This window comes from Humulus lupulus, chromosome 1 (genome assembly GCF_963169125.1).
Source record: "Humulus lupulus chromosome 1, drHumLupu1.1, whole genome shotgun sequence".
NCBI classification, from domain to species: Eukaryota; Viridiplantae; Streptophyta; class Magnoliopsida; order Rosales; family Cannabaceae; genus Humulus; species Humulus lupulus.
In genome coordinates, this window is record NC_084793.1 from 303,187,607 (window position 1) to 303,203,352 (window position 15,746).

A 15,746-nucleotide genomic window follows, 5' to 3' on the forward strand; every position below is an offset into this window, starting at 1 on the left:
GTTTGTTAGTCATTTTTGGCGTCTTTTTGATAGTGTCTGAATACTTTTTTGAACTTTAGCTCAGCTTACCATCCCCAAACTAATCGACAGAGAGAAGTGGTCAATCAAACTCTTGGAGATATGCTTCGATGCTTGGCGAGTGATAAGCCAAAACACTGGGATCTTGCCGTAGCCCAAACCCAGTTTGCCTATAATTGCATTGGGAAATACCTAATACCTAACCTAACGTATGTTGTTGAGTTGCCTTCGGATTTTCATATCTCCAACACATTTAATGTTGCTAACCTCTTTGAATACCAACCTCTTGATGATGACCCAACATCAACCATGAACTCGGAGTCGAGCTCTTCTCACGGAGGGGAAGACTGGTGTAGCAGTTGCTTTACTTTGTTATAGTTGTTTTTTTATTTACTGTTGATTATCTTTGTTTGTCGTTTTGAGACCATGTTTTCATATTTACTGTTATTTCGGTAAAATTTTTGTTTTTGAATTTTTTAAACACAAAAATAAAAATATAATTTTATTTTTGTTTCTTTATTTTTAAAAAATAAAAATATGTTTGGTAACTATTTTTATTTTTTGTTTTTAAAAGTAAAAAATAATAAACGCGTTTGATAACTTTTATTTTTATTTTTTGTTTAACAATATAATGTGTTGATTTGAAGAAGAGAAAAAAAATAAAAAATAAAAAACTGTTAAAAAAAATTTTGAAAGTGAAAAAATTCTATTTTCAAAATTTAATAAATTTTAATTAACATTTAAAAAATAATAAATAAAAATAGAGTTACCAAACACATTTTATATTTAATTTTCAAATTTTTAATTAATTAAATAAAAAACTATTTTTATAAGTGTTACCGAACAACACCTTAATTAAAGTTAATATTTTGCACTCATATTTGTATTTTATTATATTCATTTATCATGAAGATCAAATATTATTGATATAGTTTTAAATTAGATATATGTATAATGATTTATATATAAGAGAATTTAATTCAAGATAATAATATAAAAATCATCTGGAACGAATAAAGATTATGAGTATAGTCTATTTTCTGTTTAAGGCATAACAATTTATTCAGACTGTTAAGTGTATCAACACAAAGAGATAGATGTACCGTATACAATATAGATTGTATTGGACTGAGACACGATGAAAGAAATAACTTATGATAATCTTTGTTAAAATATAGAAGTTCAACATTCATCAATCGACGGTCGTTTAAGACTTGACCTCAATCCTGAAGTGAGTAATGGATTCATATTTTTGTTTTTATGACTTTTGACTTGTCAGGTAAGGTTCAATATTCCTACGACCGAATTACTGATATCTTGGAGTCATAAAATTACAAGTGGCTGGGAACATACTTCACAGATATAGAATATGCTTCTTACCTAAATGAAAGCAGATTGATTGTTTATTTTAGTGTTGATTCGAGTCTTGAACATAGAGCGCTCAATCTCTGCTAGAGAACATAAATTTCATTCTATAATTAAATTATAGAATATTGTTCATTAGATGATCAATAGAACTAATTGGTAAAGACATAATTAAAGAGGTTAACAGACATCAAGACCTAGCTTTAATTATGAACAACTAGCAGATGGTCATAACTCATGCAATGTCTAAATCAATTGACGACTTTATAATTATAACTTATAATAATATAAGAATGTAGTTTTGAGAGTTCAACTATGAATTTCTAGTGGAATAATTTGTAGTTAATATATTAATTAATGGAACTAAGGATTAGTGAAATTAATTAAATTATGGGAGCTTGGAACTACGGATCCATACGGTCCCTGTACTAGCTCAATAACAGAGAGGTAAGATTTTGGTATTAAAAGGAAATAATTAAAAATAATAAGGTGTTATTTTTAATCTCACAATTTAATATTATTTGTGAAATATTATTTATGAACTAATATTTATTGTCAAATAAAATTACATTAATAATTTTGTGAAATTAATTTTGATTGAAAATTAATTTAATCATATTTAATTTTGTGGTATAATTGTATACTACATAAAATAATATGATAAAGACTCAACAAATAGCATTTTATAGAGATAAAATACCACAGGGCCCAAAGCCCTGTAGTTGGCGCCAACCATAGTCCAAATGGATTGTGGCCCATGCAGAGGCCCAATGTGATTAGGGCTAGGTCTTCTTTTGATTGTTATATTAATATAACATAACATCATGAAATAGAGACGCCAGTTGCAATTTCACGTTATTTGCCTAGAGAGAAAAATAGAGAAATTTGTTATCTGAATTGTAAGAAGAACATTCTCTCATGTGTTGAGATTCAAAAGTGTGTTCTTGAGTATCCTACCAAATAGCATAGACATTCACCTATCTTCTTCTCTTTATGTGAGCCATAGTATGGAAGATGGTGGGTTAGGAGGCTAAGACGGTATTTGATCTACATGTGTTCTACGTCTGGAAAAAGTATTTGTAATTTTCATTTTATTCAGATCCATGTCGCATGAGAAAGATCTCATTTTAGTTATGGTTCCTAGAGTGATTCGTTTTTATGCTTTAATAATTGTTATTTTCGCATTGAAATATTATCTCATACTTCCGCTACACTGTCATCACATGATCAAAAACCAACATATTAGTCTTCCTTTTATTACGTCGTTTATTACTTTTGTTTCTAATGGTTGTAAAATAAATATGTTTTGGGGGTATTATACATACTCCTTTTATTTGGGAAGAGTAAATATGATTTTTTTTCTCGAACTATTACACTTTTCAAATCGTGCCCCTTAAAGTTTTCCGCCTATTAAAAATTCCTCCAAATTATGCACGTTACTGAATTGTGGGAATTCTGTTAGTTTCCGAATGACGTAGACTGTCAAATCAACCTTCTGTTAGCCATGTCATCCAGAAACTAACGGAAGTTTCCTAATTCAGTAACGTGCATAGTTCGGGGAGAATTTTCATAGTCAGAAAACTTTAGGGGTCACAATTTGAAAAGTGTAAAACTTCAGAGGGGGGGAAGGGATCCTATCTATTCATTTGGGAATGAAATCTAGCTGCCAATGAATTTCATAATTAAATTGTTTCCACTTTAGCTCTTCCTTTATTGGAGAGCTCCCTTTGATCCAACCGGACCAAAACTACATCAACAACGACAAGAGGTTAGAGAATATCACTGAGTTGAGTTTCTTGAAGAAAATGCTTTCATTGCTTTGAGAATGGTCGTCTTCCTTTGTTTTACATCAAATGGAGAGTGCAGCCCAAAAGTTGCAACTCTTGCCTATATAAGTTGAGTTTATACTTTTTTGCACCCTATGTTTTGTTTCATTACCTGTTTGGACCCTGTGTTTTGACAAATTATTTTTTGGACCCTATGTTTTGTAAAATGGTTCAAATAGAACCCTAAACCCGATTTTGGTCAAAGTTTTTCTCAACTAAAATCACAAATAATTCACCAAACTAATACTTCAGAACAAAAATAAAATTATTCTGCTTAAAAACTGTGTTGTTATATTCAATTTTGTCTTTATTAAAATTGAGTTTAAGGGTCTATTTGAATATTTTTACAAAATATAGGGTCCAAAAATTAATTTTTTAAAACACAGGGTTCAAATAGGTAATAAAAAAAAACACAGGGTCCAAAATAGTATAAGCTCATATAAGTTTTATTTTCTTTTTCAAATGAGAATTTAATTTAATTTATTTAGTTAATTATTTTGATTTCATTATCAAGTTAGAAATGTTTTCCATCAATTTCCAAGCAAACTTTTCCACTTGAAGTTACATGTTTTTTTAGTAAAAAATTACTTTTTTATAGTTAAATATATATTTTTTTAATTTTATGGTTGTAAGGAAATTTGTACATTTTTACCGTTTTACATTTTTACGGTTTTGTCTTTTGTCTTTTTTTGTGTTGTTTTTAGTTTTTTTTTTATGTTTAGTTGTTGTGATAAATATTGTTTTGTTATTTTTAGTTTTTTTTGTTGATACAGTGAGTTGTTTTTCCTAAAAATTGTATTTTTGTAATTGTGAAACTTTGAAAATTGTATTTTTAAAAATTTGAGTTTTTTTTTTTAAAAAAAAGTAGAAACTGTAAAAAAGTAGAAAAAATGTGTATTTAAGAAAACATATTTCCATTTTATCGGCATCTTTACCATTGGTAGATTTTTTATTTTATCAGATATATCTCTATATCTCATTAAATTTATATTTCTACGTATGTGTGTGGTTTTAAAAACACGAGCAAGATGATTGATTTTTGGGTTATGTATTACAGTTTTGTTTTAAATCCACTTTGATTGTTGTAAAATTTTGTTATAGATTGTTTTAGTTATTTTATGTGTTAGTATTTGATTTATTATTGTTTATTTGAATTTCAAATAAGTAATTTTTTTTGTTATATTATTTATAATAATATAATGTTAGATTAAAATAATGTGACAAAATAACTTTGTCACACTTTGTAATATAAAATGAGTTGTAAATAAGTGAGACAAATGTGTGTGTCTAAATTTGTAACATACTTTTGGGAGTTACATATCTTACAAAATTAGTAACTATTTGTAACTTTCAAAATATCACCTAATAATGTATAAAATGAGAGTTACACATTTCTAAATTGAATTTCGTAAGTCATTATGTTATATGTTTGTTAGATAGATGATTTTGACTGTCATTAGGTATATGAAAGTTACAAAATCAAAAGGAAAAGAGTTTGAACATTTTTGTGGCAAAGTGCAAAAATTGGGAGGTTACAAACGCTCCAAGCCACAGCCTAGAAACAGAGGCTCATGGTCGTGACCTATAAAGGTTTAGGCCGTGACCTGGGACGATGACAACCAAATCACATTTTTGTATTTTCAACAATTTGAACGTTTGGAACACTTCAAGTAATTCTCAGATTTTTCATTTAATTCCATAAACACCCAATTTAATATTGGTAAGAGCCAAGAAGGTTGGTAGAATTTGAAATTCAAATAGTGTCTCAAAATTCTATAAATAGAAACCTAGTGCTCACTTGTAAGACACACAATTTCTATCTACTAAAACACTTGGTTAGTTTTTCCCCAAAATGACTTAATAATTCCATAATGCTATTTCCATTTGAGAGTTTCATTAATACTTTTAGAATAGGGAGAAATAAGTTTTTGAATAAAGATTTTGAACATTATTCAAATTGATCATCCCTATTACTCTACACTTAAGGTTGTATGAGTGTAAGAGTTTCTATCTTTCTTCTTTGTTCTTATTTCCTTTTTGCAGTCTCTATTTACTTGTATTTTTTTTTTCTTGAGTGATATCTTTTCTTCTATTATTCATATTTTCTTTATATTTATTTCATTAAAATTGTAACACTTATTTTATCAATATTCTACTCTATTTGTATTTCTTGTTCAGATTTGTATTTTAGTTTCATATTTCTATTTGAATAAATATATTTCTATAACATTATTTAGATGATTAGACGAAAGCAAACAAGTATATACTTGTTTTGTATGTTAATTTATATTTTATTTTTATGATCTTTTCCAATCACTATGGATTTGAAATGGTTTATCGTATAAAAGGTTTACGTTATAAAAATAAAATAATAAAAAATTTATCTCCATAGACACTTTGGTCTACATATAATATATTGGTCAATTTTATTATATTTTTATATTTTCACATCTAACATTTCATTCTCTCCGTATATTGTGCAGTTTATGCATCAATTACATATTATGTTTGTGATCATTTGAATTAAATATTTGTTAATTTTGTTTTATTTAAAGTTTATTGTAACTTATGTGGTCGATAATAGACGCTGATTAATAAACTATATGACAATATCATTTTGTCTAAATTTTATGATTTTTTAACTTATGTTTTGTGATTTTTTTTTATGTTAAGTCTCCTTTTTTAAGTTATTAAAGTTTTTAATATATAAAATAAACTAACAATTTTTTAATTAAGTTTTTTTCTTTCTTTCCTAATAGATATTTTTAGTTATATTTTTTTTTAACTTTTACTTATTAGAGCACTCTCAATGGATGCTCTACTTCATCCTTTAAAATACATTCCCAAAACACATATTTTTCTATTTTACCTCTAGGTTTTACAATATACTATACATCAGCTTCTCTATATATTTCTCTACATCATTTAAATATTATATATTTAAACATATTTTATTAATTAAAGTAAAATAAAATAGTTGAAAAAGAAAAAAGAAATAATAAATATATATACTAAATGGAGAGAGAAAGCTTATAAAGAAAAATAATAATATTAAAATATTATATAAAGGATATGTAAATGTTATGTAAATGTAGATATAGATTAATTAGAGTTTGTGTACAGCTATTATAAATATATGTATAAAGAAGCTGATGGAAGATGTTTTTGTGAGTTTTAGCTAAATATTATAGAGAAAGTGTGTTGACGCGGTTCTTCGCCGACAGGTAATTAAGAAAAGAAGAGAAAAAGATTAGTGCTTATGTTGAACCGAAATAGATAAATGATCTCAGAAATGAAATGGTGACTCAAAATACGTTTTTTTAGTGGTTCAAAGGTTAAAATCATTCTACTCCACTAGTCAATATTATTGCTATATATTGGGTATTCTTTTACAGGGTATTTCTTACAATATAGAATCCAACCCCTAGTAACTCCCAGGGTCTCTATATTTATAGGAGAAGGCACCTGGGAGTTGGTAAGAAAGTCATTCCGTGACCTTCTTACCTATCATATCAACTCTATGACATTCATGATTAATTCCTAAACCTGACACATAAGTGTGGTCAAATCAATAGGTAAGGAGATAATGGGCCGCATGGCCCAACCCAGCCGTGGGTGTCTGAATATGTACGTTCCTGCTGCGTGTCTGAGAATTCAGGGGTATATCAGACACGTGATGTTTGATATATGCACGTTTACCTTGCGTGGTAGACTTTACAAAAGGTCACAGCCTCCAGCTCAAGCTCGTACCACGAGCTGGATGCTTCCTTCGACCTGTGGCCTTCAGAGTCCCGGCTCAGTCCTTAAGCAATCTTGGCGAACCCTTAGGTTACCTCGAGCTAAGGCAGTAGTACCTTACGATGGCAGCTCCGGTCTTGGGGATGTTCACGTGGTAGTTGTGATTAAGCCGTATCTCAGCTCGCTAATCAGCCCGTGGGAAAATCAGGGCGTACAAAGTGTATTACAAAATACACCACCAAAACATATTTTTTTTTATAATTTACCTCAAACTTTTACATTATAATATACATCAGTTTCTCTACATCATTTAAATATTATATTTTTTAAAAATATTTTATTCATTTTAAGAAATAAAATAATTAAATATAATAGTATCACATTCATGTATATACAAAAGTTTATAAAAAAATAAAAAAATATTTATAACTTGATGAATATTGTTTCACTACATATAGATAAATACTATTAATTTAAGTAAAAAAATATAAGTTTACATCACTCATTGAAGACTATGTAACAAAATTTTCTCGATATTTTAAAGAATTAGACATTTTATCTCATTCATTGGGAGTGCTCTTAGTTATCGATATTTCTTCAAGTTTTAGTTATATTTTAATAAATTTAATTATGCTACTATTCTTTTTATTTCAATTTCATTAATAGTTTTAATTGATAACTATTTTTTTTTCTTGAGTTATTTAACTTTTGGGGACTTTAAATGACTTATTTGCTCGATGATAATTCTTCAAAATAAAGTTATTTTATCACATTTTATATGCTATTTGTTGCTTAGTTGTTAAGATTTTTAAGTAATTTATTAAAATTTTAAGTTATTTTGAATTTATTAGGTTTATTTTTATTCTATAGATTTTTATATGTTTTTATATATATTTTATTACAATATATTGTAGTTTAATTATTTGAAATTAGTGTTGTGGGATTAAAGTTTAAAATGTGATTTTATTAAGCTTAAATGCCAAAGTAAATTAAGTTTTAATTAATATTTTCATGGAATTTATGTTGTATATTTTATTATTAAAAATATTTAGTTTTAATTTAGTTTATGTTTATTTTGTAGGAATTATAATGCATTTTTGGGTTGAAAATTTAGAGAAAAAAAAAAAGAAAACTTAAAGAAATGTGACAAATCTGAAAAAAGGAGGAAAGAAAATGAGTTGGAGAGCCCAACTCGAAGCCTGCTCCCAAGGCCCGACGCCTGGCACATCATCTTCTTTCCCCCTTGGCCCACAGCGTTCGGCCCGCCTACCCTCCAGCCTCTGACCCGCACCCGCCTGGACTAGCCTGCCCTCCAGCCTTCGGCCCACCACGCCTGCAGGCCTTCCAGCCCAGAAGCCCACCTGCTTCCAGCCACCCACACCTACTTTTCCCCCCTTGAGCCCAACATTGTCTTCTTGTCCTTCATATGCCATTTTTTTTTTAGCCAATTGTTCTACACATTTCACTACAAAATTCATCATTACACCATAAAATTTACCTCTACTTACCATATTATTATTCATTGAAAAATTAATTTATTTAAATTGATTATTTTAATACTTCCATTTGACTATAAATAGGTAGTTTCAAGACCAATTTTTGGTGTTTAATTGTTGTGAGATTATTATCATCTTTTCTACACTTTCTCTCTACATTTTCTCTCATTCCTTTTGGAATATCATTTTGTGTCAAGTATGTATTTCTTATGTAATATATTTTTTATTCTAGTTATGTGCTTCTAATTTTTTCCATAAGATTATTAAAATCATGATGAAGCAACTTGTAACTAGATAATATTTATTTTTTTATGTTGATTTCCCTTGTAATGCAACAAAGTTTATGAATTTTTCTTCTTTATATATGTCTTTCATCTTTAATATATTGTATTTTGGATTGTTAGATAATATTGCATGTTGTTCTTCATTTTTGCAAAATATAATATTCTTTTATTAAGATGTGCCATTAAATTGTACACATGCAATGCTTAGAACAAACATATTATATTTTGCCTAATAAATAATGTTATTTGATTTTTTTTTGTTTCATTAGTTTGATTCACATTAAATATTTTGAAATTATATTTTTAATGAAAAGTGAAGAAAAATCCTATATTTTTAGAAATAAGTTGTGGTTAAATTATAAATCTAATTGGAAAATGATTGTTTGATTTATTTTAACCATCACTAAAAATTGGGAATCAATATACTAATAAATATTATTAAACTTACATTTTATGGATTCTAGTATCTTAATAATATTTCTTTTACAATTTATTTACAAATCATAATTTGTTTATTTTTCTTCTCTTAAATATCTTTATTTTCAATCTTTTATTTTATTTTCTTGACATTAAATCTTATCAATTTTTGGAGCTAGATTAAAATTTATCTAATTTTGGTTTAAAATAGTAACTTTTTTATTCTAGTCAATTCTTTTGGGTTCGACCTCGTGCTTACACGAATACTGTACTCCATATACGATTCGTGCGCTTACGAGTTATAAATATTTAAAATGTACCCACTTTTGGGTTCATCACTCGAGTACAATATTTACAACATATAAGTTTTTTATTTTATGGTATTTTATTTTTATTGCTATGATAAATTTAGTTTTTATTTTTTTTAATGTGATGTTTGTATGTTGTTTTTTTTTCTAGGTTGCTTTACAATTATACCAGCCCAATTTGTGGCCTTAATAGTTGCATTGCATTGGAGTATTTCTTTTGGTGTTTCTTTGTACACATTGAGATGGATTGTTTGGCAGCTACTTTCCCTAAGAGCAGGGTCGACCCGAGCAAATTCGGGGCGGTAGACAAACACAAAAATTGAGGCATATTTTTTTCACTGAGAATTTGATGCATATTTTATGTTGGATATTTTTTTTTTCTAACTCTAAATTATTATCTATAAAACTTAGATGGACTTACAAGGATTATGTCATTTTTTCGGTCAATTATTTTTCTATAAATAGTAAATTTTAGCATTTGATACAAAATAATCTAACACCAAATGAGAATTTTAATTAAGAGATAAAAACATCTATTATAATTTAATAATTAAAAAGAAGATAAAGACAATAACGACGTCGTACAGCGTCGGTAGCTTTGGAGTCAGTACAGTGGATAGGTGGCATACGTCAACTCGAGATTTAAATATTACTTTAAGGTATTCAAATCCAAGGGTTAGAATTCTATCTCATTAGATCATCAAGCCATAAAAACCATTAAAGGTCAACCCAAAAACATTATAAAATTTATAAAGTGGCCCGACAAGTTCATACTATTTAGAATCTAACCCTTCTTCTCTTCCCCGAATCAGCTACCATTCCATCACACCACACCACACCACACCACACTATCTCTTTCTTTCTTTCTCTCTCTCCTATCAGATCGGCTTTCCATTTTTTGTTCTTCTGCAAATCTCTGGAAGTGAACGTTCCAACCCAAAAATAATATTAAATAAATAAATTATACGTAAAATTGGGGATTTTACTATTTATTTATTTCTGTGTCTATCGTAATCGGAAAATGAAGGACGAAGATGGCCTTCCAACAACGACAGCGACCACCAAGAAAGAAAGCTCGGATTCGGGTCAGGCATTAGGTAAAGGAAGGTACAAATTCTGGGCATTGGGTGCCATTATATTGCTCGCACTTTGGTCTATGTTCACCGGAACCGTCACTCTCCGGTGGTCCGCCGGTAATCTCAACCGTATCACCGATGACTTTGATACTCCCATTCATGACGATCTCGACGTCCTTGTTAGTATTCCCTATTTTCTTTTTTTCTTTTTGTGTGAAAATTACAAATGGGTTTTCGTTTTTGGTGTTGGATCTTGGGTTTGTGTTTTTGGATCTCTGATTTGATTTGGGTATTGGGTGTTTTTTTTTTTCGGTTTAGGAAATGGAGGAGAGGGAGAAGGTGGTGAAGCATATGTGGGATGTGTACACCAACAGCCGTCGGATCAGATTGCCAAGGTTCTGGCAAGAGGCGTTCGAAGCTGCTTATGAGGACTTGATCAGTGATGCTCCTGGTGTTAGGGAGGCTGCCATTACTGAGATCGCTAAAATGTCCGTACGCTCCATTAATATCGATCCTCCTCCTGTTCAATCAACGGTTCGTAATCCATCATTCTGCTTCACTCTTTTTTTTTGTTAAATCAATGCTGTTTGAATCAATAGAGAATTTGCTCGTATTTAAGTTTAGAACTCAAACTAATTAGCTCTAATTATAGTTTATCAATTATGTGGCCTTGAGCGGTACTGCATTTTGTGATGAATAAACACTAGAAGATCTTGAATTTCTTGTTTAATGAACTTAGTAGGATTGTGATTGTGTGTTTTTATTTATGAAAGCACATTTCTCTGTACATATATGGGTTCTTGTTTGGATTTGTTGACAAAACATTACTGCTTTTACCCCATTTGAGAATTGGATTAAGCTCCGTAATGGATGATGCATACACTATAAACCAGTGAGTAGCAAACTCAGGCTTTTAAGACGTTTTCGGTGTAATTCCATTTCAGTTATCAGGACTAAATTGCTAGTCAAATTTCAATCAGTAATATATTTGGACGTTGTGGATATTGATTTCTTCAGGTTAAAATGATTCAAAATTGTAGTAAAAATCAGTTTGTGGTACAATGTGTTTTGATGACACACTTTTTTACTGAGGGGCATGACTTGTATGATTGGATTTCTCTTGCATCGTCTCCTTGCACATGTTTTGCTTGTTTCTGGTTTTGTGTATTTTCTTAGGAACCATCTCTGTGCCCGTGTTTTGTTTGGTTATGTGTATATTTTTTGGGTCATCTCCTTCGCTGTATTTTGTTTGTTGTTTGGTTCTGTGTATGCCATTGGGAATCATGAAAAATTGCTCGAAGTCCTGGTTGGTGAATTATCCTGCCTAGATAATACATCATTAAAATGTTACATCGTCATTGAAATTCCTTACTTTTGTAGTTTTTACATGGCGAAATTTGTATGTAAAATTTTAGTATCTTCAATTAGTTACTTTGGTTGTCTGAAATCATTATAACTTCTGCCCTTAACAAAATTTGTACTTAACAATGTATTGAGATTATTGTTCTATTAGTTGCTTATTAGTCTTTCTCAAATCCTTTTGCAACGGTTGTATTTGAGTATGAAAATTTAGAAACTGGTCTTGCCTATGATGGTTGTAGAATTCTAGTATAGAGAAAATTTGATCTGACATTTTAAAGTTGAAGTCCTTAGATGTTATGGTTATTTTTAAGAATTTTGTAAAAGGTCAAGCATTAAATAGCTAAGAACCTTTTGTAGATGCTTGAACTCACCTCGTCAATGTCCTCAGTATTCCATAGTCAGATTGTTTTGTTTTCATTAGTGGACCATGCTTTGAATTTGTATTTTATCATTGTGTCTTTCTCTGCTCCTAACAGAGTGCACGAGAACTTACTAAGGCTTTGAGGCAAGCGGATCGAGGAGCAGAGGCTGTGAGTACGACTAGGAGCGGTTAATGCCAAGTAAATGTAGAAGTGTAGGGTTCAAATCTACATTATTCTGCGAAGCCACAGCTAATGTGCTGCACATAATTTGTGAGTTTGTAGTGATATGAGCAGATATGCAAACTATACTTGATTCTTCATGTTTTCACAGTTGGGGGAAATCTATGTATCTTATTAGGTGTTATCATTCTTTTAAATTTGGAATGTCACAACATGTCCATGTTAAACTGTGAGCAACCGTTGAGCATGTAAGTTCAAGTGAAAGAATTTTGCAACCATTTTTTTTTCTTTACTTCATACAGGTTCAGTGAAAGAAAATTGTGGAAGACCAGTTTCAAAAAGCACTCTAATGCTTGACTTTGATATTTTTTAAGTGTGTTTGCTAGCAATTGTTATTAAGGTTGTAATTTTATTAAACATATATATAATATCAGAATGATTCATTTTCTTTTATTAATACAATTTTATTAAGGTGATTGAATTACGATTAATAAAAAGATGGCATAGCTTGGTAATCTTGACCATCATTCACCAAAATTATAAATATTATTATTTTTATCCCCATTTTGTCACTCAAGTATTAAAACAAGCATTAGCAACAACTTTGAGTACGAATAGGAAAAGAATTTCAATCCCCTTTAATTCTAAACAAAAAAATCCATATCAAATATGTGTGAAATCCTATGCAAAGCATGTGTTCATGTCTTTACACAACCGTGCTTTTGAAGCTTTAGAGGAACCCATTGTACAGGATCTTTGTTTGCTGAGTGATAGTCTAAGCAATGTTTACTTCTAAAGGAAGGAGCAAATTGGCTCATAACTTAGTTTAGATGATGGTTCATAATAATGCTAGCTATATTTGGCTTTGTTTCTGGCTATATGCCTGGAATAAAATCCATATTTTCCTTGAGTAAATATATACACCATCACAACCATTAATAAAAACTAAATTTATAGCATTGATAGCACAAAGAGATAAACCAAACTCCACAGCTAAACATAACCCTTCTGTAATAGCCAAGAGTTTCACATGAATGATTTTAGGTGCCTCAACCGACCAGCATTGAAAGCTAGAGATGACCCTCAATCCCTAATCAATACTCCAAAACTCGTATTAGGCTTAACATCTCCAATTCTTGGAGGTACCCAACGGTTTTCTCCAATTCTGTTTCTGCCTCGTCTTGAGCAACGGTGTGTAGAGACCATAACGGTCTTATGATGGTTTTTCTCTTGTTTAAGTCATAATAACAAACCTTTTCTAAGCTCACAAATATTCCACAGAAAAAAGAATGCAACAAAAAAATATATTTTAACTCTCTACTTGATAAGATCTCTTGAGCAAAAATGCACGAACTCCCGAAAGAGATCCACATAAGTTAGGCCATAACGATGGGAGATATCCATATATTCTCGAAAAGAAGAACACTAAAAAGATCAATCTAACGCTACGTCTTGTCTTGTGTCTTTGAGAATTTACATAAGGTTCTTCTCATTCCTCCTGACAGTTTTAGACTTTAAAGTCATGCTTTGCTTAGAGAAGCTGAACACTTTTATAAACATAAAAAGCTAAAAAAGAAAAAGAAAATGAAAAAAATCCATAACATCACATTGGTACTGTACTAAATTAGATCATAAACACTAAAAGCTAAAAAAGAAAAAGAAAATGAAAAAAATCCATAATCCATAATATGAGGAAGCATCATATTCCAACAAGGGTTTGCACAGCGAGATATGCTTCGAAGCGTCCTGCCACACCCAAAATGGGGACATGGACATGTTTGAATGTGTTCATTTTGGAGTCATAAAGAATAAGTCTCTCGCAGTCTACATACAAGAGAAGTTGATTAGTACTCTCATAATATTTTATTGGGCGCATCCTGGACTGGAAGTAGCCAGGTCCATGATCAGCAGCAGCAGCCACCACCGAGAACAGCTTAGTCCAACTACGTCTCTCTTCTTCTTTGCCATATTCTTTCATCACCCATATCTCGAAACACGAACGCTCATTTTTCTTTTGGCGAACCACACTAAGGCAGCCATCCAAATCACAAGGTCCAAACACGAAACAATGTGTTTCTTCAAAACTAGTCGGCAACGGCAACTTGGTGTGTTTTTCAGTCACAATGTCGTAGCCCAAAATAAACCTGACATTACAAAAGGCATCTTCATTATCTTCTTTTTCCTCCTCGTCCCATGGAGTCACAACCCAATACAAAGTAGAATTTTCCATAAATACATGCCCGAAGTCGTAACCATAGTTTTCTGATAAAGCATCATTACAAATGAGCTTTTTCCAAGTCTTGGCCTTGACACAATATTGCTGGAACACACAGACAGAACGTTTTTTTCTTTTCTGTGGAACAATTACTGTGGAAGTGAATATCTTATGGTCATCGATTAAAGGATCGTAACCAAGTCCGATCACAGTTGTTAGGGAATAAGACGCATAATCTTTATTAAAAGATACTTTTCCGTAGTTTCTTGTAGATGGGTTCCATAAAAAGGGAACTCCACCACCTGAGCAGAGGTAGCCGCAGTAACCCTCTACAATCAAGCCATTACAGCAGCCCAGATTTAGGGCAACAAAGCCTCTGCTTTTGTCGAGTCGTTCGAGGGTGCAAGAGACAGAGGAGGAAGAGGAGTCCAGTGTATCGAGGTCGAGCCAGTAGAGGTGCTCGAAGTCATTGATGAAGAGTCCGAGCTTCGAAACCTTGCGGTGCGTTCTGATGAATTCAGGGCTGTCGATGAGGATGCACCACTCCTTGCACACCGACCTCAAACGCAGCAACTCCTTCACGCTCATTCGCACAAGTATCTCCTTAATCACATCGCCTGGTAGTAGTGGTAAGGGTAGACTCACCTCCATAGCCATTGTTCAAGAATTGACTTTTTCAGCTCACTCGATTTTGTTATAACCAAATTCTGGTGTGTGAATTAAGAATAAATTGCGTTGAAAGTATAGTTATAATAAAATAACAAACTGCCGCATATTTTGAGGAATTTATTCTACATAAAAAAATAAATTCAAAAATTGAAATCGGGATATTTTTTTTGTATTTAAATTCAAAATTAATAATAATATCTTTATCAGAACAAACACCACTCTTTCCATAAATATATAGATTTAAATTTCTTTTTTCAAAAAATATGTATATATATATTTTCTATATAATAAGTGAGTAGATAAAGAAAGTTTTAAATTTTAACGTTTTGTTTTGTTAATTTTAATGAAATTATCTAAATATTTAACGGAACTTAAAAATATATTTATCAATTATATTAATATAAATTTAAATATTATAAAATATCATTAT

At 30.6% G+C, this 15,746-nt stretch overlaps 2 protein-coding genes across 2 annotated transcripts; one reads left to right on the top strand and one right to left on the bottom strand.

Annotated features, from left to right (window-relative positions):
- The first annotated feature begins 10,243 nt into the window (after window positions 1-10,243).
- LOC133812604 (uncharacterized) lies at window positions 10,244-12,885 on the top strand. The gene is made up of 3 exons (XM_062246391.1): window positions 10,244-10,707; window positions 10,847-11,062; window positions 12,367-12,885. The coding sequence occupies exons 1-3, from the start codon at window positions 10,474-10,476 to the stop codon at window positions 12,442-12,444; spliced, it is 528 nt and encodes a 175-aa protein (XP_062102375.1). The 5' UTR covers window positions 10,244-10,473; the 3' UTR covers window positions 12,445-12,885.
- A 977-nt stretch (window positions 12,886-13,862) lies between these two features.
- Window positions 13,863-15,343, bottom strand: LOC133812605 (putative F-box protein At3g16210). The gene has a single exon (XM_062246392.1). It carries the CDS (start codon window positions 15,302-15,304, stop codon window positions 14,132-14,134), a length of 1,173 nt encoding a protein of 390 aa, XP_062102376.1. The 5' UTR covers window positions 15,305-15,343; the 3' UTR covers window positions 13,863-14,131.
- Between the last annotated feature and the right edge of the window lie 403 nt (window positions 15,344-15,746).